This window comes from Plecotus auritus, assembly GCF_963455305.1.
Source record: "Plecotus auritus genome assembly, chromosome: 9".
NCBI classification, from domain to species: Eukaryota; Metazoa; Chordata; class Mammalia; order Chiroptera; family Vespertilionidae; genus Plecotus; species Plecotus auritus.
In genome coordinates, this window is record NC_137783.1 from 1201544 (window position 1) to 1228686 (window position 27143).

General features: G+C 62.3%; 1 protein-coding gene across 1 annotated transcript in view; it reads left to right on the plus strand.

Moving 5' to 3' along the window:
* Positions 1–25250, plus strand: part of LOC308257778 (scavenger receptor cysteine-rich domain-containing protein DMBT1-like) — a gene marked incomplete at both ends in the record, with an annotated part of 61008 nt that extends 35758 nt beyond the window's left edge. Inside the window, 16 exons of the mRNA XM_080687851.1 lie at positions 3531–3684; positions 4058–4284; positions 5491–5523; positions 6029–6055; positions 7083–7236; positions 8348–8562; positions 9778–10089; positions 12680–12994; positions 15306–15338; positions 15488–15589; positions 16151–16189; positions 19086–19397; positions 21467–21499; positions 21976–22151; positions 24080–24462; positions 24953–25250. Of these exons, the coding sequence (XP_080543977.1) occupies positions 3531–3684; positions 4058–4284; positions 5491–5523; positions 6029–6055; positions 7083–7236; positions 8348–8562; positions 9778–10089; positions 12680–12994; positions 15306–15338; positions 15488–15589; positions 16151–16189; positions 19086–19397; positions 21467–21499; positions 21976–22151; positions 24080–24462; positions 24953–25250 (2813 nt within the window). The remainder of the gene's footprint in view (positions 1–3530; positions 3685–4057; positions 4285–5490; positions 5524–6028; positions 6056–7082; positions 7237–8347; positions 8563–9777; positions 10090–12679; positions 12995–15305; positions 15339–15487; positions 15590–16150; positions 16190–19085; positions 19398–21466; positions 21500–21975; positions 22152–24079; positions 24463–24952) is intronic.
* Between the last annotated feature and the right edge of the window lie 1893 nt (positions 25251–27143).

Here is a 27143-nt window from a genome sequence, read left to right on the forward strand (position 1 = left end):
GAGGGTGCTGAGTGCTGGGAGGGTGCTGAGTGCTGGGAGGGTGCTGAGCGGCTGGGAGGGTGCTGAGCGGATGGGAGGGTGCTGAGCGGATGGGAGGGTGCTGAGCGGCTGGGAGGGTGCTGAGCGGCTGGGAGGATGCTGAGCGGCTGGGAGGGTGCTGAGCGCTGGGAGGGTGCTGAGCGCTGGGAGGATGCTGAGCGGCTGGGAGGGTGCTGAGCGGCTGGGAGGGTGCTGAGCGGATGGGAGGGTGCTGAGCGCTGGGAGGGTGCTGAGCGCTGGGAGGGTGCTGAGCGGATGGGAGGGTGCTGAGCGCTGGGAGGGTGCTGAGCGCTGGGAGGGTGCTGAGCGCTGGGAGGGTGCTGAGCGGCTGGGAGGGTGCTGAGCGGCTGGGAGGATGCTGAGAGCTGGGAGGGTGCTGAGCGCTGGGAGGGTGCTGAGCGGATGGGAGGGTGCTGAGCGCTGGGAGGGTGCTGAGCGCTGGGAGGATGCTGAGCGGCTGGGAGGATGCTGAGAGCTGGGAGGGTGCTGAGCGCTGGGAGGGTGCTGAGCGGATGGGAGGGTGCTGAGCGCTGGGAGGGTGCTGAGTGCTGGGAGGGTGCTGAGCGCTGGGAGGGTGCTGAGCGCTGGGAGGATGCTGAGTGCTGGGAGGATGCTGAGTGCTGGGAGGGTGCTGAGCGCTGGGAGGGTGCTGAGCGCTGGGAGGGTGCTGAGCGGCTGGGAGGGTGCTGAGCGCTGGGAGGGTGCTGAGCGGCTGGGAGGGTGCTGAGTGCTGGGAGGGTGCTGAGTGCTGGGAGGGTGCTGAGCGGATGGGAGGGTGCTGAGCGGATGGGAGGGTGCTGAGCGGCTGGGAGGGTGCTGAGCGGCTGGGAGGATGCTGAGTGCTGGGAGGGTGCTGAGTGCTGGGAGGGTGCTGAGTGCTGGGAGGGTGCTGAGCGGCTGGGAGGGTGCTGAGCGGATGGGAGGATGCTGAGCACTGGGAGGGTGCTGAGCGCTGGGAGGGTGCTGAGCGCTGGGAGGGTGCTGAGCGCTGGGAGGATGCTGAGTGCTGGGAGGATGCTGAGTGCTGGGAGGGTGCTGAGTGCTGGGAGGGTGCTGAGTGCTGGGAGGGTGCTGAGCGGCTGGGAGGGTGCTGAGCGCTGGGAGGGTGCTGAGCGCTGGGAGGGTGCTGAGCGCTGGGAGGGTGCTGAGCGCTGGGAGGGTGCTGAGCGGCTGGGAGGGTGCTGAGTGCTGGGAGGGTGCTGAGTGCTGGGAGGGTGCTGAGCGGATGGGAGGGTGCTGAGCGGCTGGGAGGGTGCTGAGCGGCTGGGAGGATGCTGAGCGGCTGGGAGGGTGCTGAGTGCTGGGAGGGTGCTGAGTGCTGGGAGGGTGCTGAGTGCTGGGAGGGTGCTGAGCGGCTGGGAGGGTGCTGAGTGCTGGGAGGGTGCTGAGCGCTGGGAGGGTGCTGAGCGCTGGGAGGGTGCTGAGCGGCTGGGAGGGTGCTGAGTGCTGGGAGGGTGCTGAGTGCTGGGAGGGTGCTGAGCGGCTGGGAGGGTGCTGAGCGGATGGGAGGGTGCTGAGCGGATGGGAGGGTGCTGAGCGGCTGGGAGGGTGCTGAGCGGCTGGGAGGATGCTGAGCGGCTGGGAGGGTGCTGAGCGCTGGGAGGGTGCTGAGCGCTGGGAGGATGCTGAGCGGCTGGGAGGGTGCTGAGCGGCTGGGAGGGTGCTGAGCGGATGGGAGGGTGCTGAGCGCTGGGAGGGTGCTGAGCGCTGGGAGGGTGCTGAGCGGATGGGAGGGTGCTGAGCGCTGGGAGGGTGCTGAGCGCTGGGAGGGTGCTGAGCGGCTGGGAGGGTGCTGAGCGGCTGGGAGGATGCTGAGAGCTGGGAGGGTGCTGAGCGCTGGGAGGGTGCTGAGCGGATGGGAGGGTGCTGAGCGCTGGGAGGGTGCTGAGCGCTGGGAGGATGCTGAGCGGCTGGGAGGATGCTGAGAGCTGGGAGGGTGCTGAGCGCTGGGAGGGTGCTGAGCGGATGGGAGGGTGCTGAGCGCTGGGAGGGTGCTGAGCGCTGGGAGGGTGCTGAGCGGATGGGAGGGTGCTGAGCGCTGGGAGGGTGCTGAGCGCTGGGAGGGTGCTGAGCGCTGGGAGGGTGCTGAGCGGATGGGAGGGTGCTGAGCGCTGGGAGGGTGCTGAGCGCTGGGAGGGTGCTGAGCGCTGGGAGGGTGCTGAGCGCTGGGAGGGTGCTGAGCGGATGGGAGGGTGCTGAGCGGCTGGGAGGGTGCTGAGCGCTGGGAGGGTGCTGAGCGCTGGGAGGATGCTGAGCGCTGGGAGGGTGCTGAGCGGATGGGAGGGTGCTGAGCGGCTGGGAGGATGCTGAGCGGATGGGAAGGTGCTGAGCGGATGGGAGGGTGCTGAGCGCTGGGAGGGTGCTGAGCGGCTGGGAAGGTGCTGAGCGGATGGGAGGGTGCTGAGTGCTGGGAGGGTGCTGAGCGGCTGGGAGGATGCTGAGCGCTGGGAGGGTGCTGAGTGCTGGGAGGGTGCTGAGCGGATGGGAGGATGCTGAGTGGATGGGAGGATGCTGAGTGCTGGGAGGGTGCTGAGAGCTGGGAGGGTGCTGAGTGCTGGGAGGGTGCTGAGTGCTGGGAGGGTGCTGAGCGCTGGGAGGGTGCTGAGTGCTGGGAGGGTGCTGAGCGGCTGGGAGGGTGCTGAGCGGCTGGGAGGGTGCTGAGAGCCGAGAGAATGCTGAGCGGCTGGGAGGGTGCTGAGCGCTGGGAGGGTGCTGAGCGGCTGGGAGGGTGCTGAGCGGCTGGGAGGGTGCTGAGCGGCTGGGAGGGTGCTGAGAGCCGAGAGAATGCTGAGCGGCTGGGAGGGTGCTGAGCGCTGGGAGGGTGCTGAGCGGATGGGAGGGTGCTGAGCGCTGGGAGGGTGCTGAGCACTGGGAGGGTGCTGAGCGGCTGGGAGGGTGCTGAGCGGCTGGGAGGGTGCTGAGAGCCGAGAGAATGCTGAGCGGCTGGGAGGGTGCTGAGCGCTGGGAGGGTGCTGAGCGGATGGGAGGGTGCTGAGCGCTGGGAGGGTGCTGAGCGCTGGGAGGGTGCTGAGCGGCTGGGAGGGTGCTGAGCGGCTGGGAGGGTGCTGAGCGCTGGGAGGGTGCTGAGCGGCTGGGAGGGTGCTGAGCGGCTGGGAGGGTGCTGAGCGCTGGGAGGGTGCTGAGTGGCTGGGAGGGTGCTGAGCGGATGGGAGGGTGCTGAGCTCTCCTGATTGCCTCTGGCTTTGTTTTTTGCCGCTGTGTTTCCTCAAGCTTCTACGCCACCAGGTTACTAAGTCCCTTTCAGCGCAAGTATCCCCTGCAAAGGACGGGGTCCCTGTGGTCATGCACCCACAGAGGGCGCCTGTGTCCGGCTGCCACGAGGGAGGAACTGGGGGTTCCTCCCGGGTACAAGCCCAGCTCTGTCTGTACCGGCTCCATCCGTTCCCATTTTGCGGTTCGCTGTTGAGCCTGGAGGAGTTCTGGCTCGCACGCCTGGGAAAGCCACCGTGGGCTCCCGTCTGCCTTCACAGGAGGAAGCAGCTCCTGCGGGGGGGTCCTGTCAGGCCCCGTGGGCTCCTTCTCCAGCCCCTGGTACCCCGCCAGCGACCCCGCGGACGTGCGGTGCGTCTGGGAGATCCGCGTGGCTGAGGGGTTCCTCGTGTTGCTGACCGTCAGGAGGCTGCGGTAAGAGCTCTGCTCCCCCCACCTCCAGGCGGTTAGAGCGACCCTGTCTCCCTGTTTGCGGGGAGCCCGGGGCCCTCCGGGAGGCAGAGAGGGAGGTGCTGAGAGACTGGGAGCCAGAGAGTGGGGGGCGGGGGGCGGGGGGCTGAAGTAGAGCGAGCGGGACATGACGAGAGGCTGACTGTCCTGGGGTCCCCATGGGAAGGGCAGGAGCGCAGGTTCCAGCGATTTTTAGGGGTGATGTCCCCCAGTGGGGGGCTGGAAGGAGGTGGCCGGGAGGATGGCAGTTTCCGGCTGGATGCAAAGCCAATCCCGACTTTACTTGAGACACTTCTGCGGGCTCCGGGGGCTAACTCCGCGTTGCCCCCCCCCCCAGGTTGGAGGACGCCTTCGGGTGCCCCGACTTCATCGAGGTGTTCGACGGCTGGCAGAGGGCCTCGCTGTCCATGGGCAGGTTCTGTGCCGGGGCGGCCCTCACCTTCCTCTCCTCCTCCAACGTCCTGACCCTCGTGTTCAGGAGCGACGCGGCCATCACCAGCGCGGGGTTCTCCGCCCTGTACCGCGCCGTGCGGCCGGACCAGAGCGACGAGGAGAGCGAGGGCGGTAGGTGTCCCGGCAGGGACCTCAGGGGCACGCTCCCGGGGCGTCCTCTCCCGCCGAGGGAAGGGCCGCTCCCCAGATCTGGCCTGCGGGGCCCACCCTCAGTGCCGACAGCTGAGTGGCATCCGTGTGACCCCAGCGGCCCCCGCCCCCGCCCCCTGACCCTGCCCTGCCCTGCTGCTCACGTCTTTTCCTCCCAAAACACGGATGAGAAAGCGGAGTCCCTGCTCTGCCTTGGCCGTGTGAGCACAGGGGGCCCCCGGGCTGCACACACAGCCTCGCCCTCCCCGGAGCTGGGGGCAGGGGCAGGTCCTGCTGCAGCCACACCAGATTCCACACAGACGCCAGGGCGGGTCCCAGCGGGACAGGGGCACATCAGAGCCCTCGGGGCGGGGGGGGGGGTCCCGCAGGGGGCCGTGTGATGTTTCCTCCGATCGGGATGCTTCTGAGAATTTTAAAGGGACGCTAGCCGGGCCGCGTGCTCAGTGGTTGAGCAGTGACCTATGAACCCGGGGGCCTGGGCAGGGGCCTGACTCGCTGGAATAGTCCTGGTTTATGACTTGTAGATGCCATAACTCCTGTTAGTTTTTTTATTTTTTTATTTTTTTAAAAAAAATATATTTTATTGATATTTTACAGAGAGGAAGGGAGAGGGAAAGAGAGCTAGAAACATCGATCAGCTGCCTCCTGCACACCTCCCACTGGGGATGTGTCTGCAACCAAGGTACATGCCCCTGACTGGAATCGAACCCGGGACCCTTCAGTCCGCAGGCCGACGCTCTATCCACTGAGCCACACCGGTTTCGGCATGTTAGTTATTTTAGAGTCCTTTACTCTGTTTCTATTTATTTTGCTTAATCCTCACTCAAGGATATTTTTCCATCGCTTTTTAGAGAGCGGAATGGAGAGGGAGAGACAGAGAGAAACATCGATGTGAGAGAGACCCATCCATCGGTTTTTAGAGAGCGGAAGGGAGAGGGAGAGACAGAGAGAAACATCGATGTGAGAGAGACCCATCCATCAGCTGCCTCCTGCACACACCCCAACCAGAGCCAGGGAGGAGCCTGCACCCGAGGTACCTGCCCTTGACCGGAATCGAACCCGGGACCCTTCTGTCCGCAGGCCGACGCTCTGCCCACTGAGCCGCACCGGCCAGGGCCATGTGCCTGCCTTAATGCATCCGCCCGTCTCCCTTCTGTCTTTGCACAGGTGTCGATGGCAACCCCACAGCAGGACCCACAGGTACCCGCCCTCCGTGCATCGCAACCCGCCCCAGGCCCCCGACCTGCGTGAATTCCGGCGGCTCCTTGATCCTGAAATCGGGGCTGAGCGACTTTAATTCTCTCTGTTGCTCATTAACAAGAGCAACGCGCTCGTCAGCGGTGACAAGAGTGTGGGGTGGGAGCCACGAGGGGAGGGAGAGAGGCAGGTTCACGGGAACGCAGTTCCGGGCCAGTGGGGTCCTGCGTGGGTGTCAGCTGTGGGGGGCCGCGTGCCCGCGCGTGACGGTCCTGCTCTGGACGCTGCGGAGCGGGAACAGAAACCCGGGCCAGCCCTCCACGCGCTGCCCCCGGCTTCCCCCGCTGCCCGTGGGTGTGACGGTCCGGACTCTTAAAGAGCCAGGGTCCTCTCCGTCCACTCGGCACCGAGAAGGCACAGCCGAGGGTCGCTATTTCTGCGTGTTGTGAGGGAATGTTCTGGAGCCGAGTCCTCGCTCATGGTACCGTTTTTCTCTGTGTATTTTCAGACTCGACGGCTGACAGCCCCCCTACAGGTACCTCCGCTTTCTTTCTTTACTATTTATTTATTTTATTTTATTTTTTATTTATTTATCTTTTTTTACAGAGAAGAAGGGAGAGGGATAGAGAGTTAGAAACATCAATGAGAGAGAAACATCGATCAGCTGCCTCCTGCACACCTCCCACTGGGGATGTGCCCGCAACCAAGGTACATGCCCTTGACCAGAATCGGACCTGGGACCCTTCAGTCTGCAGGCCGACACTCTATCGGCTATTTATTTATTTTAAAATATATATATAGCCCTGGCTGGTGTGGCTCAGTGGATAGAGCGTCGGCCTGTGGCCTGGGGGGGTCCTGGGTTTGATTCCTGGCCAGAGCACACACATGGGCTGAGGCTCCATCCCCGGCCCCCAGGGCCACGTGCGGAGGCAACCCATCGACGTGTCTCTCTCACATCGATGTTTCTCTCTGTGTGTTTCTCCCCGTCCCTTCCAATCTCTCTGGAAATCAAGGGGAAAATATCCTCGGGTGAGGATTAACAACAACAACAACGAAAAACACAGGCTGAGCCCCGGTGTGCGTGGGGCCTGGAGCCCCTTTAGGGAGTCACGCCCTTTCTCCTGGGAGGGCCCAGCGGGGCGCCGAGTGTCTTGCCGGACAAAGACCAGCCCCGGGAACGCAGAGGGGCCTCCAAGCCACCGTCTGGGCTCCCGGCCACATCAGCCCTGGACCAAGCTCTGACTCCTGCCCTCACTCCGGCCCTCTACACCCCCTAAACCAGGGGTCCTCAAACTTTTTAAACAGGGGGCCCCTTCCCTGTCCCTCAGACCGTTGGAGGGCCGGACTATAGTTTAAAAAAAAAAAAACTATGAACAAATTCCTAGGCGCACTGCGGGCCCGGGACGCGTCGGCTGCTCAGCAGGACAGGCAGCGGCCCCCGGCGGGCGGGATCCGTGTCCTCGGCGGGCCGCCTGTGGCCCGCGGGCCGTAGTTTGAGGACGCCTGCAAACACACCGGCCGGGGCCAGCCCCCCGATGGGCTTTCTTCACTGTCTCTTGCAGATGAAAATTTCCCCTGTGGCGGATTGCTCACCAACGCTTCCGGCTCCTTCTCCAGCCCTTGGTACCCCAACGCGTACCCCCCAAACCTGGTGTGTGTCTGGGACATACAAGTGGACGCTGGGGCTCGTGTCAAACTGACATTGGACGTGGTGGAGTGAGTAAACGCAACCTGTCCTTTAGTGGGGTGTGCGGGCCCACGCCCCCCTCCCAGCCTTCCCCCCACAAACAACAGCTTCCATATGTAATTCTCAAAGGGCGAGGGGAGCCTTGGAGGCCCATTTGGTGATTGTGGTCAAAACTTGGACATGCAGCCGGGCTGGCGGGCCTCAGGGGTTGAGCGTTGATCTGTGATCCAGGAGGTCAGGGTTCGATTCCCGGTCAGGGGCACAGGCCCGGGTTGTGGGCTCGATCCCCAGTGTGGGGCGTGCAGGAGGCAGCCGATTCGTGATTCTCTCTCATCATGAATGTTTCTCTCTCTCTCCCTCTCCCTTCCTCTCTGAAACCAATAAAAAAATATTTTTTAAAAAAGACTAGCCCTGACCGGTTTGGCTCAGTGGATAGAGCGTCGGCCTGCGGACTGCAGGGTCCCGGGTTCGATTCCGGTCAAGGGCATGTACCTTGGTTGCGGGCACATCCCCAGTAGGGGGCGTGCAGGAGGCAGCTGATTGATGTTTCTCTCTCATTGATGTTTCTAACTCTATCCCTCTCCCTTCCTCTCTGTAAAAAATCAATAAAATATATTTTAAAAAAATACTAGATTACATTCTTTGCACTTGCAACATACATTCAGAAAATACAACGGAAAGAAAATGTTAAAAATTAAAACATGTTTGCCCTGGCTGGTTGGCTTAGTAGATAGAGGCTCGGCCCATGGACTGAAGGGTCCTGGGTTCGATTCCCAGTCAAGGGCATGGGCCTTGATTGCAGGCTCCATCCCAGGCCACATTTGGAGGTGTGTGTGGGAGGCAACCCATCGATGTGTCTCTCTCACATCAATGTTTCTCTCTCCCACCCCTCCCTTCCTCTCTCTAAAAATCCACGGGACAATATCCTCGGGTGAGGATTCACAAAACAAAACAAAACAAAATTAAAGCATTTTCAGAACAGAGAGAGACATACTGCCCACATCGACGGGGACTTGACTTGCCCTGCCCTGTGAAGAGATGTGGGTTCAGACAGCGTTTCTGGAACCTTCCCTGAGCCACTGGCAGCGCCCCCTGTGGGCGAGCCCCAGGCCGAGGCTGAAGGGCGCCCTTGCTTCACAGGCCAGAGGACGTGGACGGCTGCCCGTTCGACTTCCTCGAGGTCTTCGACGGCCCGCCGAGCGCGGACTTCTCGCTGGGCAGGCTCTGCTCCGGCTCGGCCGCCACCTTCACCTCCTCCTCCCGCCGCCTGGCCGTGGTCCTGCACAGCGACGCCGTGGGCACCGGGGCCGGCTTCTCTGCCACCTACACGTCCCTCCTGCAGGAGGCCGACTCTGGTGGGTCCTTCGGGCCCGCGGCCCGCTCCGCAGGGTCCCAGGGGCGAGGGGGGACCCGATTCCGCGCCCGGGGACTGGGATGGGAAAGGGGTTCCCGTGCTCCTTAGCTCACCCCCAGAATCGGCCGCAGAAAGTGGTGGGACCCCAGCCTGAGGGGTGACCTCCCCGGTGTCCTGGTATCAGAGGCGTCGGCGCCGAGAGGGAGCGCCTGCTGCTGGCACGGGGCCTGGCCCATCCCGACTCGAGGGGGCTCCTGCCCCGGGGGTGGCTCCCGCCCAAGGACGGGCCGGACCGGCAGGGACAGCCGTGCTCGGTCCTCGGTGGGTCCCACGTCACACGGCCTGGCCCCCGTGGGCCTGTCCGTCGGCAATGCAGCTGCAGAAAAGGCTTTGAAAAATCACCCTGAGCCTGGCCCCTGTGGCTCAGGGGTTAAGCCAGGGGTGGGCAAACTTTTTGACTCGAGGGCCACAATGGGTTCTTAAACTGGACCGGAGGGCCGGGACAAAAGCATGGATGGAGTGTTTGTGTGAACTAGTATAAATTCAAAGTAAAGGAGCGGAGGGGAGAGCAAGAGAACCGGATGGAACAGCCGGATCCGGCCCGCGGGCCGTCGTTTGCCCACGGCTGGGTTAAGCGCTGACCTATGAACCAGGAGGTCAGGGTTCGATCCCTAGTCGGGGGCGTGCAGGAGGCAGCCGATCCATGATGGCTTTGTCATTGATGTTTCTTTCTCTCTATCTCTCTCCCGTCCTCTCTCTATAAGAATCAATTCTTTAAAAAATCAATTTTAAAAAACATTTATTTTTAAAAATATCACACCGGCCGAAACCGGTTTGGCTCAGTGGATAGAGCGTCGGCCTGCGGACTGAAGGGTCCCGGGTTCGATTCCAGTCAAAGGCATGTACCTTGGTTGCGGGCACATCCCCAGTGGGAGGTGTGCAGGAGGCAGCTGATCGATGTTTCTCTCTCATCGGTGTTTCTAGCTCTCTGTCCCTCTCCCTTCCTCTCTGTAAAATATCAATAAAATATATTTAAAAATATATATATATCACACCGACCTGAGCCTGGGCCCCTGAGCACCTCGCGGCGGCCCCGCCCACATGAGCGAGGGGCCCAGGAGGCCGAGGCTCAGAGGAAAGGCCAGCCTCCGGAGGCCGGGGCCGGGGCCGGGGCCGGGGCCGGGGCTGCGCCCGCAGTGACCGTGTCCGTTCCCAGAGGCGGCCCTCAGGCTGACCGGCGGCGGCCACCCGTGCGAGGGCCGCGTGGAGCTGCGCCTCCGCGGCAGCTGGGGCACCGTGTGCGACGACGGCTGGGACCTGCGCGACGCCCAGGTGGTGTGCCGGCAGCTGGGCTGCGGCCGGGCCCTGGCGGCCCCCGGGGGCGCGCACTTCGGCCCGGGCCGGGGCCCCATCGCCCTGGACGACGTGGAGTGCGAGGGGACGGAAGGCGGGCTGGGCCGCTGCCTGCACCGCGGCTGGCTCTCCCACAACTGCGGCCACCACGAGGACGCCGGCGTCACCTGCGCAGGTGAGCCCGCTCTGCGGCCAGTGCGACACGGCCTTCCGCCTGGACGGTCCCTCGGCCCCTGTTTCCCCAGCCCCAGCCGCACAGGTGTCCCTGCACAACCCCCACCCATGGCCACCGCCTCCCACACCCCACGCCGCCTCCCACACTCTAAAGCAGGGGTCCTCAAACTTTGTAAACAGGGGGCCAGTTCACTGTCCCTCAGACCGTGGGAGGGCCGGACTATAGTTTAAAAAAACAACTATGAACAAATTCCTATGCGCACTGCGGGCCCGGGACGAGTGGGCTGCTAAGCAGGACAGGCGGCAGCCCCCGGAGGGCCAGATAAATGTCCTCGGCGGGCCACCTGTGGCCTGCGGGCCGTAGTTTGAGGACCCCGGCAAGTGATCTGTTTTCGGTGGTGGTGTTGTGAATCCTCACCTAGGAATATTTTCCCATTGATTTTTTTAGAGAGAGCAGGAGGGATGGGGAGAGACACGGAGAGAGAAACATCGATGTGAGAGAGACATGGATTGGTTGCCTTCTGCATGCGCCCGGACAAGGCCCAGGGTTCGAACCCGTGACCCTTCAGGCTGCAGGCCGATGCTCTAACCACTGAACAACGAGCTGGGGGCTGACGTGTATCTGTTTTTTAGGAATATCTGTCCACCACCTGCTTTGATTTTCTTGAGCTTGTGTCACTCGGCCGTGGACACACCGTTCGGGTGATGGAGGGAAGTCCCCACAGAGAAGGGACTTGGGGAGGGACTCCATTGAAACTCAGAAACTGTAGGTGACTCACGGGGCCGCGCACGCTGACCGGCACCTCGGGTGTGACTTGCTTCTCCCTCTCCTCTCGTCCTTAGCGCCCTCTCCGGAGCCGACAGAGGTGCCCACGGCGACAGGTGAGCTCGCCGCCCTCGGTAGCGTCTCGGCCCAGGAAACCTCCCGCATTTCTGTGAAAGCCTGAGGTGTATTTTACCACCATTAACACTTTTTTAAAAGTCACCAGAAAATCATGGAATCTTCCTGCATGTGATTAAGGAGGTGGGCCCGGCCCGCGTGGCTCAGGGGTGGAGCGTTGACCCATGAACCAGGGGGTCAGGGTTCGATCCCCGGTCAGGGCCCAGGCCCGGGTGGCGGGCTCCATCCCCAGTGGGGGGCGTGCCGGAGGCAGCCGATCCGTGATTCTGTCTCATCCTGGGTGTTTCCGTCTCTCCGTCTCCCTTCCTCCCTGACATCAGTGAAAAATAAATCTAAGGGCAAGCTCACACGCCTGTTAGTCTGGAGCGTGCTGATGCGTGTTTGCCTTTTCTCCGCGCAGTTTCTCCGGCTCCTGGGGACCAGCCGCGTGCTTTCCACCCACTAGGTACCTGTTGCTTCACTACGTTCTGTGCCGGTGCTTCTGAGGCCACGTCCCGGGTCCCGGCATCTGTAGCCAACACGACTGCCATGGCCGGTGCTGCGTGACATAGACGTGTGCCCGTCAGGGGCAAGCCGGTGACGGCGAGGTCTCTCCTCGCCGGGGAGACTCACGTCCGCCCGCCCTCGTGGCATCACAGGCCAGATACGGGCCCTTCTCCACGGGGACCCACGGGCCCAGCCCCGACCTCTGCGGCTCGGGATCTGAGAACCCCCTGCTCTGGGTTCAGGGGTCGGGTCACCGGGCCCCTTCCTTACCTTCGACCGGAGCCGCGCGCCCTCTCCCGCTGCTTGCTGTTCCCACCCCAACTCCCCCATCCTCCTCCAGAAAACGCCTTGTGACGTCTAAGTGCCAGGGAAGTGAAGCTGATTTTGTTCTAAGAATTGCATCATGTTCTTTTTAAAAAAAATATATTTTATTGATTTTTTTTTACAGAGAGGAAGGGAGAGGGATAGAGAGTTAGAAACATCGATGAGAGAGAAACATCGATCAGCTGCCTCCTGCACACCTCCCACTGGGGATGTGCCCGCAACCAAGGTACATGCCCTTGACCGGAATCGAACCTGGGACCCTTCAGTCTGCAGGCCGACGCTCTATCCACTGAGCCGCACCGGTTTCGGCTGCATCATATTCTTAAAGAGCCCTGGCTCAGACACGCAAAGCCGGAAACCCGGGCATTCGGCCGCATCGTTCTGAATTTTTATTTATTTATTTTTGTGTTTTTTTTAAATATATTTTATTGATATTTTACAGAGAGGAAGGGACAGGGATAGAGAGTTAGAAACATCGATGAGAGAGAAACATCGACCAGCTGCCTCCTGCACACCCCCCACTGGGGATGTGCCCGCAACCAAGGTACGTGCCCTTGACCGGAATCGAACCCGGGACCCTTCAGTCCGCAGGCCGACGCTCTATCCACTGAGCCACACAGGCCAGGGCTCGTTCTGAATTTTTAAAGAAACAGCCTAAGAAGTGACACCCAACGCGGACGGAGCAGTGGTTCCAGGGACACGTGCCTGCTGCAGAGCCAGCGCGTGGCTGGGCCCCGGGAGGAGCCGCCCGTGAGGGGGAGGTGGTCGTTGGTGCCAAATCTCAGACACAGGAGAGTCAGGCCTCGGGGGTCCCCGGCGTGTCACTCCCGGGGCCACGTGCTGGCCGGACAGGAACCGCTGACCGAAGCGCTGTCCGCAGATCTGCCCGAGGTGAGGCTGGCGGCCGGGCGGAGCCGGTGTGAGGGCCGCGTGGAGATCCGGCACGGCGGCGCCTGGGGGACCGTGTGCGACGACGGCTGGGACCTGCCCGCCGCCCGGGTGGTGTGCCGGCAGCTGGGCTGCGGGGCGGCCCTGGCGGCCCCGGGGAGCGGGCTGTTTGGCGCCGGCTCCGGCCCCATCTTCCTGGACGACGTGTGGTGCACGGGCAGCGAGACCAGCCTGGGGCGGTGCCACCACCTCGGCCTGTCGGTGCACAACTGCGGGCACCAGGAGGACGCCGGGGCCGTCTGCGCAGGTAGGGCGGCCCCCAGACCGCGGCCCTCCGGCAGTGAGGGCGTGCCCCTCGCCTAGAACCTTCCAGTGTCAGCACGGCCAGCCCGCGTCCCGGGAACCCTCAGACTTAGCAACCCAGGGCCTGGTCGCAGGAGTTCAAGCGGGCCCAGGGTCACCGCCTGGTCCCCGGGCCCAGATCCCAGGAGCACACGCCTACATGGGCCCGGCCCCGTGGCTCCGGGGTTGAGCATCGACCTGTGAACCAGGAGGTCGGGGTTCGATTCCCGGTCAGGACACAGGCTCGGTTGCAGGCTCGATCCCCAGTGTGGGGGGTGCAGGAGGCAGCCGATCCATGACTCTCTCTCATCGTTGATGTCTCGCTCTCTCCTTCTCCCTTCCTCTCTGAAATCAGTAACAATATATTTAAAAAACAAACTTGGGGACCGGGGCGCTGCGCCCCTCTGGGAGCAGCTTTTCTGGGTGTGAGCCCCTCGCCTCCTCGTGGAGCTTTTCCGCGGAGAGAGAGCCCTCTGCGGCCTCCCGGGGCTCCTTGCACCTGGAAGCAGTTATGCAACCGCTCAGAAAAGCTGGATGGACCCGGGACAGCCTGGTTCTCACCTGTTGTTGCTAAGCAATGTGTGCAGCTGATATCTGCGGCTCCCCTCCCCCTCCCAGGTCCCTCGGCCGCCCCGGGCCGCCTCCCACCCCCCAGCCCCCACCCCCCACCTGCACCCCCGCCTCGAGGGCCGGTGGAGGTGAGGTTCCGATGGGTGAGAGGAAGACAAGGGCGAGGATGTTTCTATCACACTTTATGGTCCCTGAGGGCTTTTTTTGTTTAAATATCTTTTATTTTTATTTTTTTAATATATTTTATTGCTTTTTTACAGAGAGGAAGGGAGAGGGATAGAGAGTTAGAAACATCAGTGAGAGAGAAACATCGATCAGCTGCCTCCTGCACACCTCCCACTGGGGATGGGCCCGCAACCAAGGTACGTGCCCTTGACCGGAATCGAACCCGGGACCCCCCAGTCCGCAGGCTGATGCTCTATCCACTGAGCCACACTGGTTTCGGCCTTTTTTTTTTATTATTGATTTCAGAGAAGAAGAGGGAGAGAGAGAGAGAGAGAAACGTCAATGATGAGAGAGAATCACGTATCGGCTGCCTCCTGCACGCCCCACACTGGGGATCGAGCTGCAACCCGGGCCTGTGCACCCTTATCTCCATTTCAGTCTCATCCACGAACCCTTTCGTATTGTTCATTTCGCATTCGGAAGTCACCTTTCTCTAATTGTAGTGTCTCTGAGGAATATAGGTTTTAAATAAAGAAGTGTCTTCTACATTTCCTGTTGGTGGGTGGGATTTTTGTTTGGATTTTATCTTATTTTCGTTTCTGTTGTTTGACACTTTCAGCATCAGCCTCAGGAATAACCACCCCGCCTGGTAATTTTATTTTCTTTCTTGCTTTTTTTTAAAAAAAAAACATTTTTATTGATTTCAGAGAGGAAGGGCGAGAGAGAGAGAGAGAGAGAGAGAGAGAGAGAGAGAGAGAGAGATTAATGATGAGAGAGGGAGGGAGAGAGAGAGAGAGAGAGAGAGAGAGAGAGAGAGATTAATGATGAGAGAGAATCCTGGACCAGCTGCCTCCTGCACGCCCCCTACTGGGGATCAAACCCACAGCCCAGCATGAGCCCGGACCAGGAATCGAACTGTGACCTCCTGCTCCGAGGTCTACAGAATCCTGGTGAACTGTGACCTCCTGCTCTGAGGTCTACAGAATCCTGGTGAACTGTGACCTCCTGCTCCGAGGTCTACAGAATCCTGGTGAACTGTGACCTCCTGCTCCGAGGTCTACAGAATCCTGGTGAACTGTGACCTCCTGCTCCGAGGTCTACAGAATCCTGGTGAACTGTGACCTCCTGCTCTGAGGTCTACAGAATCCTGGTGATCTGTGACCTCCTGCTCCGAGGTCTACAGAATCCTGGTGAACTGTGACCTCCTGCTCCGAGGTCTACAGAATCCTGGTGATCTGTGACCTCCTGCTCCGAGGTCTACAGAATCCTGGTGAACTGTGACCTCCTGCTCCGAGGTCTACAGAATCCTGGTTAGCTTGTCCACACCCGGTGGAGAGACTTGGAGCAATGGTGTTGCCCTCGACCTTCAAAGGAGAGGTCAAGGGTGGGCAAGAGGAATGGAGACCCGAGGGTGGAGGGTGGCCAGGAGGCAGTGGGGGGGGAGGGGGGGAGGGGGCCTGTGTGGACCCTGTCAGGGAAGCAGGAAAGCTGGGCCTGGACAGCTGTCTCATTGCCATCGTGTCGTTTCTGTTCACTTCCAGCTGCCACGTCCACGGCCCCGACCTCCCCACCAGGTAACACCCTGTCTACCCTTCGGGGCCTCTCCATGGCGCCCCAGCTCTCAGCCGGGGCTGTCCCTGGGCGCGCCCCCAACACGGACTCGGTACAGACAGAGCTCGCGTCCCCGGCTCAGGAGTGTGACTTCCCCATCCTCTTTCTGCAGATGCCTCCGCCAGCCCCACAGACGGGACCTCCCCACCTGGTAAAGGCTCGCTCATCGCGACGTTCAAATCCATGAGACCAGCTTCCTGCTCGTCATGTTCTAGTTAGAAAACGGTCTGCTGGGGGCCCATTTTTTAAAAATATATTTTATTGATTTTTTACAGAGAGGAAGGGAGAGAGATAGTCAGAAACATCGATGAGAGAGAAACATCGATCAGCTGCCTCCTGCACACCTCCCACTGGGGATGTGCCCGCAACCAAGGTACATGCCCTTGACCGGAATCGAACCTGGGACCTTTCAGTCCGCAGGCCGACGCTCTATCCACTGAGCCAAACCGGTTTCGGCGGAGGGACCATTTTTTAAAAACATATCCTCTGATTGATGTCAGAGAGGAAGGGAGAGGGAGAGAAACATCAATGGTGAGAGAGCACCACGGATTGGCTGCCTCCTGCACGCCCCCTACTGGGGATGGAGCCCACAACCCGGGCCTGTGCCCTGACCGGGAATCGAACCATGACCTCCTGGTTCATAGGCCAACGCTCAACCCCTGAGCCACACGGGCCGGCATTAGTGACTATTTTGACCACAAAGTCACCGTCAGTGGAAAGGACAAGGAGTGTCCTTTCCCTCACGTGTATGTCTCTCCTCCCTTTGTCCACACAGATGCCCCTTCTCCCCCCGCGGACGTCGATGCCCCCTCCGGTAAGGTGTCCTGATGTCACTTTCTTAAGTTAAACATGACCCACCCTCCCTCTTTCTGTCTGACAAATGGGTATACGCACCAAGTGTTTTTAGAGAGAACATGTGTTGGGTAAATCACGGAGGTGGAAGGGATTCCGATGAGAAATGGGCTTAGCAAACAAGTTACGGAGGCAAAGGAGGGGCCCTTGGCGTTTGGGGGACGAGGAAGCTGTGGGTAAGGTGCCTGGGGGGAGGGGGAAGGGGAGGGGAGAGGCATGGACGTGTTCCGGGAGGGAGGGCACTGGGTCCTGGTCCTGAGGGATTAAAGGGGGGATGGTAGGGAGGCCCCAGGGGAAGATCTCAATAGAACGTTCCGCAGCCTTCCAGGTGTGGCCTCTCGGGGTCCGGGTCCCCCTGATTGATGGGCGGCACCGGGGCAGGGGTCAGTATTCCTTGCAGCTGGTCCTGACGTCGCCGTGGCTGGTTTTGTGGCTCATCTGGGCCTGGAGCTGAACTACGAAAGGCTCCGCTTCCTCTGAGCCCCAGCGGCTTTGGGGGACGTACGGGGGGGAACTGGATTATCTGGCAGCGCGGCAGGAACTCGGGGCGGCTCTCTCCCAGCCGGGGGTCCCTACAGGGGTCGTGGTTCCTGTGCCGGGACCTCCCCGTGGCAGAGCCGACTGGCAGCCATAGCTGAGCGTCCGTCCGCGTGGCCCACACTGTACCAAGAATTTGCCCGCAGTATACCCCACTGTAGCCGGAGGCCCAGCACCCTTCCCACGGCGACGCACCCTTCCCCACGGCCACGCACCCTTCCCACGGCCACGCACCCTTCCCCACGGCCACGCGCCCTTCCCCACGGCCACGCGCCCTTCCCCACGGCCACGCGCCCTTCCCCACGGCCACGCGCCCTTCCCCACGGCCACCCGCCCTTCCCACGGCCACCCGCCCTTCCCCACGGCCACCCACCCTTCCCCACGGCCACCCACCCTTCCCCACGGCCACGCACCCTTCCCACGGCCACCCACCCTTCCCCACGGCCACCCACCCTTCCCCACGGCCACCCACCCTTCCCACGGCCACACAGCCTTCCCCACGGCCACCCACCCTTCCCCACGGCCACCCACCCTTCCCCACGGCCACAAGTCCTTCCCACGGCCACACACCCTTCCCACGGCCACGCGCCCTTCCCCACGGCCACGCGCCCTTCCCCACGGCCACGCGCCCTTCCCCACGGCCACGCGCCCTTCCCCACGGCCACGCGCCCTCCCCACGGCCACGCGCCCTTCCCACGGCCACCCGCCCTTCCCCACGGCCACCCACCCTTCCCCACGGCCACCCACCCTTCCCCACGGCCACGCACCCTTCCCACGGCCACCCACCCTTCCCCACGGCCACCCACCCTTCCCCACGGCCACCCACCCTTCCCCACGGCCACACAGCCTTCCCCACGGCCACCCACCCTTCCCCACGGCCACCCACCCTTCCCCACGGCCACAAGTCCTTCCCACGGCCACACACCCTTCCCACGGCCACGCACCCTTCCCCACGGCCACGCACCCTTCCCCACGGCCACAAATCCTTCCCACGGCCACGCACCCTTTCCCACGGCCACGCACCCTTCCCCACGGCCACAAATCCTTCCCACGGCCACGCACCCTTCCCACGGCCACGCACCCTTCCCCACGGCCACGCACCCTTCCCCACGGCCACAAATCCTTCCCACGGCCACGCACCCTTTCCCACGGCCACGCACCCTTCCCCACGGCCACAAATCCTTCCCACGGCCACGCACCCTTCCCACGGCCACGCACCCTTCCCCACGGCCACAAATCCTTCCCACGGCCACACACCCTTTCCCACGGCCACGCACCCTTCCCCACGGCCACAAATCCTTCCCACGGCCACGCACCCTTCCCACGGCCACGCACCCTTCCCATGGCCACGCAGCCTCTTGCTCTCTCTGCTCATCCAGACACAGGCTGGGGCCTGACCAGGGACGTCTTGGCCGCCTTAAGCAGCTGTGCCAGGGCGGCGGGAGGGCTGGGCCCACACCCACCTTGGCGGGCGGTGCGTGACCTGCCCGCCACCCCAACACGCACTAGGCTCTGGTGCCTGGAGAACCGGCGGGGACCGCTTCTGCCCGTCGCTCCCCGGTTCTGCCAACTGCGGGCATTTGAGTTTGGTTCTTTGTTTGCAGAGACAACCCCCACCTCAGGCGAAGAGTCCTCTCCAGCAGGTACGCGGGCCCCTCTGCTCCCTGCGCCTCCAGGGGCTGGTGGGGGGGGGCGCTTCTGAGAACCCCAGCCCAGCAAGCTCCCAGCGGAGCCAACACCCCCCTTTCCCGGGGCGGAGCAGAGGGCCCGGGCAGGTTCCAGGCGGCGCCCCACCAGGGTTATAGCTGTGAACAGAGGCAGCTGGGGGGACGGACTCGCATGGACCATGGACCCGGCAGGCGTGGGCCTGGAGGAGGCTGAGCGGTGACCCACCCAGCGAGGCTCCATGCCCGTGGGGGGCCGGGCACTTGGTAACGTGAGACGCGGACTCGGGGCCTCAGGTGGACCCGGGGTTCCGCACTGCTCCCGGCTCCCGGGGTGGGGGGCCCACCGGGGAGTTAGGGTGCAGGGAGCCCCTGTTGGCTTCCTTTGGGCCGGGGCTTTTGCGTAAAGAGCTGCGGTTCCCGGGAAGCAGGCTGCCGTGGTGGCCAGAGCGGGAGGGTCCCGTTCATTAAGGGTTTGCCTTTTGTGGGAGAGCCACGGGGGGGGGGGTGCGGGCGGGGGGGGTTGCGGGCGGGGGGGGGGGGGGCGGGAGAGAAACCCCATTACCGGCTCGGAATGCACCAGGGTGACTTGTTCCCACTGAAACCGGCAAGGGCCCCGGCGCCCTGCCCGCTGCTGACTGGCCCCCTCGCCCCCAGATCGGCCCCTGCGCCTGGCGGGCGGGCGCAGCCGCTGCGAGGGCCGCGTGGAGGTCTGGCACCAGGGCGCGTGGGGCACCGTGTGCGACGACGGCTGGAGCCTCCGCAACGCCCGCGTCGTGTGCCGCCTCCTGGGCTGCGGCCGCGCGCTCAGCGCCCCGGGACGCGCCCGCTTCGGCCCCGGCGCGGGGCCCATCCTGCTGGACGAGGTGCGCTGCGCGGGCGCCGAGAACGCGCTGGGGAGCTGCGCGCACGCCGGCTGGGCCCGGCACGACTGCCGGCACCGCGAGGACGCGGGCGTGGTCTGCGCAGGTACCGCGGGGCCGCCACCCCTCCACCCTCCACCCTCCCCGCCCCCTCCCTCCTCCCGGCCCGGGCCTTCCCAGGCTCTGCCCCTTCTTCCCTCTCCAAGGCCCCTAACCTCAGGACTCACCGCCCAGGGGCTGGCAGGCTGGCTGAGCGCCAGATTCTAGGATCGGGAGAGCGCAGTTGGTAAAAATGCCTTCCTCCTACAGCTTAGGGGTCTTTAAAAATATAGTTATTCATTTCAGAGGGGGAGGGGGAGAGGGAAGGGGAGGGGGATCCATGATGAGAGGGAATCACGGATCGGCTGCCTCCTGCACGTCCCCCACTGGGGATGGAGCCCACAACCCGGGTCTGTGCCCTGACCGGGAATGGAACCGTGACCTCCTGGTTCACAGGTGGACCTCACCCCTGAGCCCCCCTGCCGGAGGCCTTGGGGTTCATTAACCACTTCTGTCCAAGTGCAATGCAGAGCAAGGTTTGTTCTGAAATAGACCTAGGCCAGTGGTCGGCAAACTCATCAGTCACAGAGCCAAACATCAACAGAACAATGGACATTTCTTTGGAGAGCCACATGTTTTAAACTTAAACTTCTTCTAAGCCACTTCTTCAACATAGACTCGCCCAGGCCGTGGTATTTTGTGGAAGAGCCACACTCAAGGGGCCAAAGAGCCGCATGTGGCTCGCGAGCTGCGGTTTGCCGACCACAGAGCTAAGAGATCATGGGGAGAAGGAGGAAGTGACGCCATAATAAATGATTAAGGACTGACCGGCTGGGGGCAGAGGACAGTTTATGCAAGTGCCTCTCCTGACCTCAAGGTGGTCCAGGGCGCAGTCCTGACTGCCCTTTGGTGCCATGGCCCCCCCTCAGAAGCCAGGCCCCGCCCAAAGAAGCCAGGCCCCGCCCTTGGGAGCCAGGCCCTGCCCTCGGGAGCCAGGCCCCGCCCTCAGAAGCCAGGCCCCGCCCTCAGGGGCCAGGCCCCGCCCTCAGAAGCCAGGCCCGCCCCCAGAAGCCAGGCCCCGCCCTCAGGAGCCAAGCCCCGCCCTCAGAAGCCAAGCCCCGCCCTCAGAAGCCAGGCCCCGCCCTCAGAAGCCAGGCCCCGCCCTCAGAAGCCAGGCCCCGCCCTCAGAAGCCAGGCCCCGCCCTCAGAAGCCAGGCCCCGGGATGTCTGAGTTCCCCTCGAGTCCTCGTCATCCTGTTTCTTTCCCGAAATACTGTTTCCTCCCAACACCGTCCTGGGCCCTGACCCCCCTCTGTGGAGCGGCACCCCGGTGTTCCCCGAGACTCACCCGCGTGGCTCTCGGGTTATGGGGTTCCAAGGTCCGGTGAACAAGCCCGAGTTCGCCGTGTCGGTTCCATTCCCGGTGTTTTCCAGGTAAACGAGGTAGAGAAAGCGCCGCCGTTGCCTTCACCTTGGCGCAGGCGCTGCTCTGGTTTTGCGTAGAAACGGGGGCCCCCATAAACCAGCGATCGGAGTCCCCTGGGGGCCAGCGTGGCCCCTGCCGGAGCCCTGGTCTGGGCGGCCCGGGCCGTGGGCTCCATCTTCAGACCCTTCCTCACCTGTTTCGTGTGTCTCTCGCGGCCCCAGCACCCCCCTCCCCGCCAGCCACCCCCCGCCGCCGCTGTGAACGACCCTCCCTTTCCACTCTGGGATTTACCCCAAGGGGGTGCCGTCTCATCAGGACCGGGGTCTGGGGCCGAGGGTGTCCCAGGAGGTGGGGGGAGGCTGGCCACACTCCTGCGCGGCCCTGGCCCCGGGCACCGGCCCCCACTTCCTGCTGCCCGGCCTGCGTCTCCACGGGTGGAAGGGCCACGGGTGGGGAGGGACGCCCAGCGTTCAGACGTGACTGTTTCTCGGCGGCAAAGCCCCGCGTTTGCTATGCTCTTGCTCCAACAAACCCTCGTGTCGCCGGCACGTGTCCTCGACAGCGCTCCACGCGAGCGGGCACCCTCCCCTCGCTTCCCTTCCTGGGCATCGCCCCTGAGCGCCCATGCCCTTGGACCTGCCCTAGCGGCTCGCCATCTCCGTCTCTGAGTTTCTGCGCAGCTGACCTGCCTCCCCTCCTTCTCCCTCCAGGTGGAGCCCGCCCCGCTGCGCCCAGGGACCATGGTAACGCCCCTCTCTCCAGGGTCCGAGGCTGCGGCGGGGGGGGGGGCGCCTCTGGGTCTCACTGAGGCCTCGCATGTCCCCCCACTTCCTGGGCGTCAGAGGCCGGGGAGGAAGCCCCTTGGCACCTGCCTACCCTCGGGGGCGCTCTCTGCAGCCCACAGAGGCTCGCGTGCGTCACGTGGAGAGCTGTCCCCTAGCTCCTTGCAGAGGCCCTGCCTCCCGCCCACTGGGCGCGAGCTGTGGGCTGGGTTCCCCATGGGGTGACTTTTGGAAAGGGGGGAGATGGATAAAGTCCGTGAAAGTCAAGTCAAAAGTGGGGGGGTGATGAGAGCTGAGCCAGCCCAGGGCACTGTGGGTACTTTGTCCACAGCCCTGGCCTCGACACCCAGGAGACGGGGTGCCCTGTGTGAGCTCCTCCCGCCCCTCCCCAGGGGACGGGGTGCCCTGTGTGAGCTCCTCCCGCCTCTCCCCCGCAGCCCAGCTGTCCTGCTTGCCTCACCTCTTCCGGGTCACCGTGGACCGCGGCTACCTCCGGAGGCTGGGCTACTCCTCCTGGGACGTCCACCTGAACGATGAGCTGTGTCGCCCCCAAGTCGCGGGGCGCTTCCTCATCTTCAGCATCCCCTACGGCCACTGCGGCACCGTCCGACAGGTGAGACACGGCCCGGCGGCCGCGGTGCCTCTGCTGGAGGCCCAGGAGAGGCTGGGAAAAGTCAGCGCCTATTACACGCCTGGTGGGGACAGAGGGAAGGCACGGGCTGTGACTTTATTCCCCAGTTCGGTGAGACCTGGAATGGCTCCCTCACTTGTCTGAGACTTCCCTTCCCATGGGGACTGGGGGTCCAGACTGCACTTGGAACAGACAGTAACAGGTGCTGAATGCTGGTGGGTGGGTGGGTGGGTGGATGAATGGGTGGTGGATGGATGGATGGGTGGATGGGTGGATGGATGGGGGGGTGGATGGGGGGGTGGCTGGGGGTGGGGGTGGATGGGGGGTAAATGGGGGGGTGGATGGGTGAATGAGTGGGTGGGTGGATGGGTGGGTGGGTGGATGGATGGATGGAGGGGTGGATGGATGGATGGGGGGGTGGATGGATGAGGGTGGGGGTGGGTGGATGGATGGATGGGTGGATGAATGGGGGGTGGATGGGTGGGTGATGGATGGATGGGGGGGTGGATAGGGGGTGGGTGGATGGATGGGGGTGGATGGATGGATGGATGGATGGGTGGGTGGATAAATGGATAGGTGGGTGAATGGGGAAGTGTGGGTGGGTGGGGGTGGGTGGGTGGATGGGGGAGTGTGTGTGGGTGGGGGTGGGTGGGTGGATGGGGGTGTGTGTGTGGGTGGGGGTAGGTGAATGGGGGAGTGTGTGTGGGTGGGGGTGGGTGGGGGGTAGGTGAATGGGGGAGTGTGTGTGGGTGGGGGTGGGTGGGTGGATGGAGGGGTGAATGGGGGGTGGATGGGGGGGTGGGTGGATGGGTGATGGATGGATGGGGGGGTGGATGGATGGGGGGGTAGAGTGATGGATGGAAGGGGGTGGATGGATGGATGGGGGGTGGGTGGATGGATGGGGTGGATGAGGGTAGATGGATGGATGGATGGATGGGGTGGATGGATGAGGGGGTGGATGGATGGGGGTGTGGATTGATGGATGGATGGAGGGGTGGATGGGGGTGGATGGATGGATGGGGGGTTGGGAGGATGGGGGGTGGATGGGGGGGTGGGTGGATGGGGGAGTGGATGGATTGATGGATGGATGGAGGGGTGGATGGGGGTGGATGGATGGATGGGGGGGTGGATGGGGGGTGGGTGGATGGATGGGGGGTTGGGTGGATGGATGGATGGGGGGGTGGATGGGGGGTGGGTGGATGGGGGAGTGGATGGATGGATGGATGGATGGGAGCTATTCCTTTAGCTCCAAAGCCAAAGTATTTTTTACAACATGCTTCTTTATTCAGTGCTAGAGGCTGGGTGCACGAATTCGTGCACGGTGGAGTCCCTCGGCCTGGCTGGCGATCACTGTCTCACCCAGTCCCAATCAGGGCCAATCGGGGCCGGCCGGCCAAGGGGAGGGACCGTGGGAGGTTGGCTGTGGGGGTGCACTGACCACCAGGGGACAGCTCCTGCGTTGAGCATCTGCCCCCTGGTGGTCAGTGCGCGTCATAGCGACCAGCCGGTCATCTGGTCGTTCGGTCTAACAGTCACTTAGGGTTTTATACGTACAGATTAGTGCACGCCTGCCACAGGCAAGCCATGGTGCTGGGCTGGGGGAGGCCTGGGGCCTGTCTGCCTGTCTGTCTGTCTGTCTGCCTGTCTGCTGTGTTTCTAACCCAGTAGCTGGCTCTATTTTCCATTCTAGACAGTAACTACCTTGGACATGTGTGTACAATGAAATGCATATGTTTACTTCATTGTCCTTAACCACCTGCTTATGTCACAAAACACTGTCACTGACGTGAAGGAGACAAGGCCAAAGACACAGCGTGTATAACCCCAGCCATTTTTCTCACCCACGTCACGTGGCGTGTCCCGAGCGAGATGCCCAGGCTGGGCCTCCTCCCTCTCCCCCGCCCTCCCAGGAAAGCCGCGGCTCCCTCAGCTACTCCAACTCCGTCAGCGGCCGGCCGTGGGGCGCCCCCGGCCGCGTCACCGTGCGGCACCGGGTGCCCCAGCTGAAGTTCACCTGCTCCGTGGACGGGCCGTCGACAGTCGGACGTGTTCCTGGGGCTGACGGCCCGGGGCGGGGCGCCGCCTACGAGGTGTCCACAGCCTTCCTCCAGCTGCCCGTGGCCCCGCCCGTGGGGAGCGCAGGGCCGGAGGACGCTGGCCAGAGGGAGGAGGTGTTCCTGCAGGCGACACTCCGCAGCCCCGACCCCAGCCTGAGGCTCTCCGTGGACACCTGTGTGGCTTCTCCAGACCCCGGTGATTTTGCAACCGTCAAGTACTATTTGATCCGGCAAGGGTAAGGAGAGGGGCCTCTGGGGTGGACGGCTGCATTCTCACGGCTCCTGGGGAGGGGGCCTTCGGGTCAAAAACAACCCCCTGGGTAATGACTGGCAGCACGAGCTCACGATGTTTTGAAATGATAGACCCTTTTTTAAAATATGTTTTTATTGATTTCAAAGAGGAAAGGAGAGGGAGAGAGAGAAACATCCATGATGAGAGAGAATCATGGGTCAGCTGCCTCCTGCACGCCCCCTGCTGGGGATGGAGCCTATAACCCGGGCCTGTGCCCTGACCGGGAATTGAACCGGGACCTCCTGGATCATCGGTCGATGCTCAACCACTGAGCCACACCGGCCAGGCTGTAAACATTTTTTCATAGAACAAAGAAGGGTGGTGGGAAGAACTCCATTTGAATGCCGAGTTCGGGGTCCCAGCCTGATTGCGGGAGCCGGAGTGACTCACCTGCGCTATCCGTTAACCCTCCTGCTGCCGGCCCTCCCCACCAGGTGCGTCTCAGATGACACCTACCTCAGCCTCCCCTCTCACCAGAGGAACACGGCCCAGTTCAAGTTCAACGCCTTCAGCTTCCTCCCCGGCTACGAGGTGGTCTACCTGCAGTGCGAGGTCGCCGTGTGCAAAGCCGGCGACCCCTCCTCTCGCTGCTCCCAGGGCTGTGCCGGGCGGGGCCGGAGCCGGAGGGGTGCGGGCCCTGCGGTGGCCACGGGGGAGCAGGCTGGGCGTCTCCAGGTGCTGGGGCCACTGGAGATCCGCAGAGGAACTGATCAGGGCAAGGGCGGGGCCTGATTCCTCCAGTTTCCCCGCAAACCTGTGAGCGCCCAGCAGCAGCGTGTGTTCCTCTTCAGTAAAGCGATGCGTTGGGTAAATCAGATCCGTGCGTTTTCGAACTCTTCTCTCTCGAGCACTTGACCATTGTCTGAAACTGTTCAGCATCGGGGGCGACCGGTGTGAGCACAGCAGCTGTGGCCCGCGTGTCATCAGCCACCCTCACCTGAGCGTGCTCTCCTCGACCGTGCCTGGAGGCCCTGGAGGTGGCACCCAGCGAAAGCGCTTCGCAGGCACCTCTAGGCCTGGCACGCAGTGGGCATGGGGGAGCTCCTCCTGGCCCTGACTGGGAATTGGGCCTATGCCCTGTGACATGTTCAGATCATGGAGGGGGTAACATCATTGACCCTAAAGCCTTCACTGCCCTTCTCTAAACACTAGAGCCTGTGGGGGTCCAAAGAATCAAGTTGGGGGGGGTGGGAATGGCACCTGGGCCAACGTGGGGTCCAGGTGGGTCACTTTGCTGCCAGGGTGCTGACCATGAGGGAGAGGAGGGGTGACACAGGACGGGGGGAAGAAGAAAGTACAGGTTCAGCGTCCACGAATTTCTAGCTGGCCATGTCCAGAGAGCCTGAGGCAGGTGAATTCAAGTCCCTGGCACTGTGTTTGGCAGATGAGAGAAAGGAATCCTGGTCTCCAAGGTGAGACTGGTGCTGAGTGGGAGGTGTAGCACCTGTGACATCGGGAAGTCGTGCTTAAGAGGAGCGTGGGGCTGCCCTCTTCCATCCATCCATCCATCCATCCATCCATCCATTCGTTCATCCATCCATCCATCCATCCATCCATCCATCCATCCATTCGTTCATCCATCCACCCATCCATCCATCCATCCATCCATCCATCCATCCATCCATCCATCCATCCATCCATTCGTTCATCCATCCACCCATCCATCCATCCATCCATCCATCCATCCATCCATCCATCCATCCATTCGTTCATCCATCCATCCATCCATCCATTCGTTCATCCATCCATCCATCCATCCATCCATCCATCCATCCACCCATCCATCCATCCATCCATCCATCCATCCATCCATTCGTTCATCCATCCACCCATCCATCCATCCATTCGTTCATCCATCCACCCATCCATCCATCCATTTGTTCACCCATCCACCCATCCATCCATCCATTCATTTATCCATCCATCCATTCATTCATCCATCCACCCATTCGTTCATCCATCCACCCATCCATCCATCCATTTGTTCACCCATCCATCAATCCATCAATCCATCCATCCATTCATCCATCCATCCATTCATCCATCCACCCATCCATAAATCCATTCGTTCACCCATCCACCCATCCATCCATTCATCCATTCGTTCATCCATCCACCCATCCATTCATCCATTCGTTCATCCATCCACCCATCCATTCATTCATCCATCCACCCATCCATCCATCCATCCATTCGTTCATCCATCCACCCATCCACCCATTCATTCGTTCAACCATCCACCCATCCATCCATCCATCCATCCATTCATTTATCCATCCATCCATCCATCCATCCATCCATCCACCCATCCACCTATCCATTCGTTCATCCATCCACCCATCGATCCATCCATTCGTTCATCCATCCACCCATCCACCCATTCATCCATCCACCCATCCATCCATCCATTCGTTCATCCATCCACCCATCCATCCATCCATTCGTTCATCCATCCATCCATCCATCCATCCATCCATCCATCCATCCATTTATCCATCCATCCATCCATTTATCCATCCATCCATCCACCCATCCATCCATCCATTTGTTCATCAATCCACCCATCCATTTCTTCATCCATCCATCCATCCATCCATCCATCCATCCATCCATCCGTTCATCTAT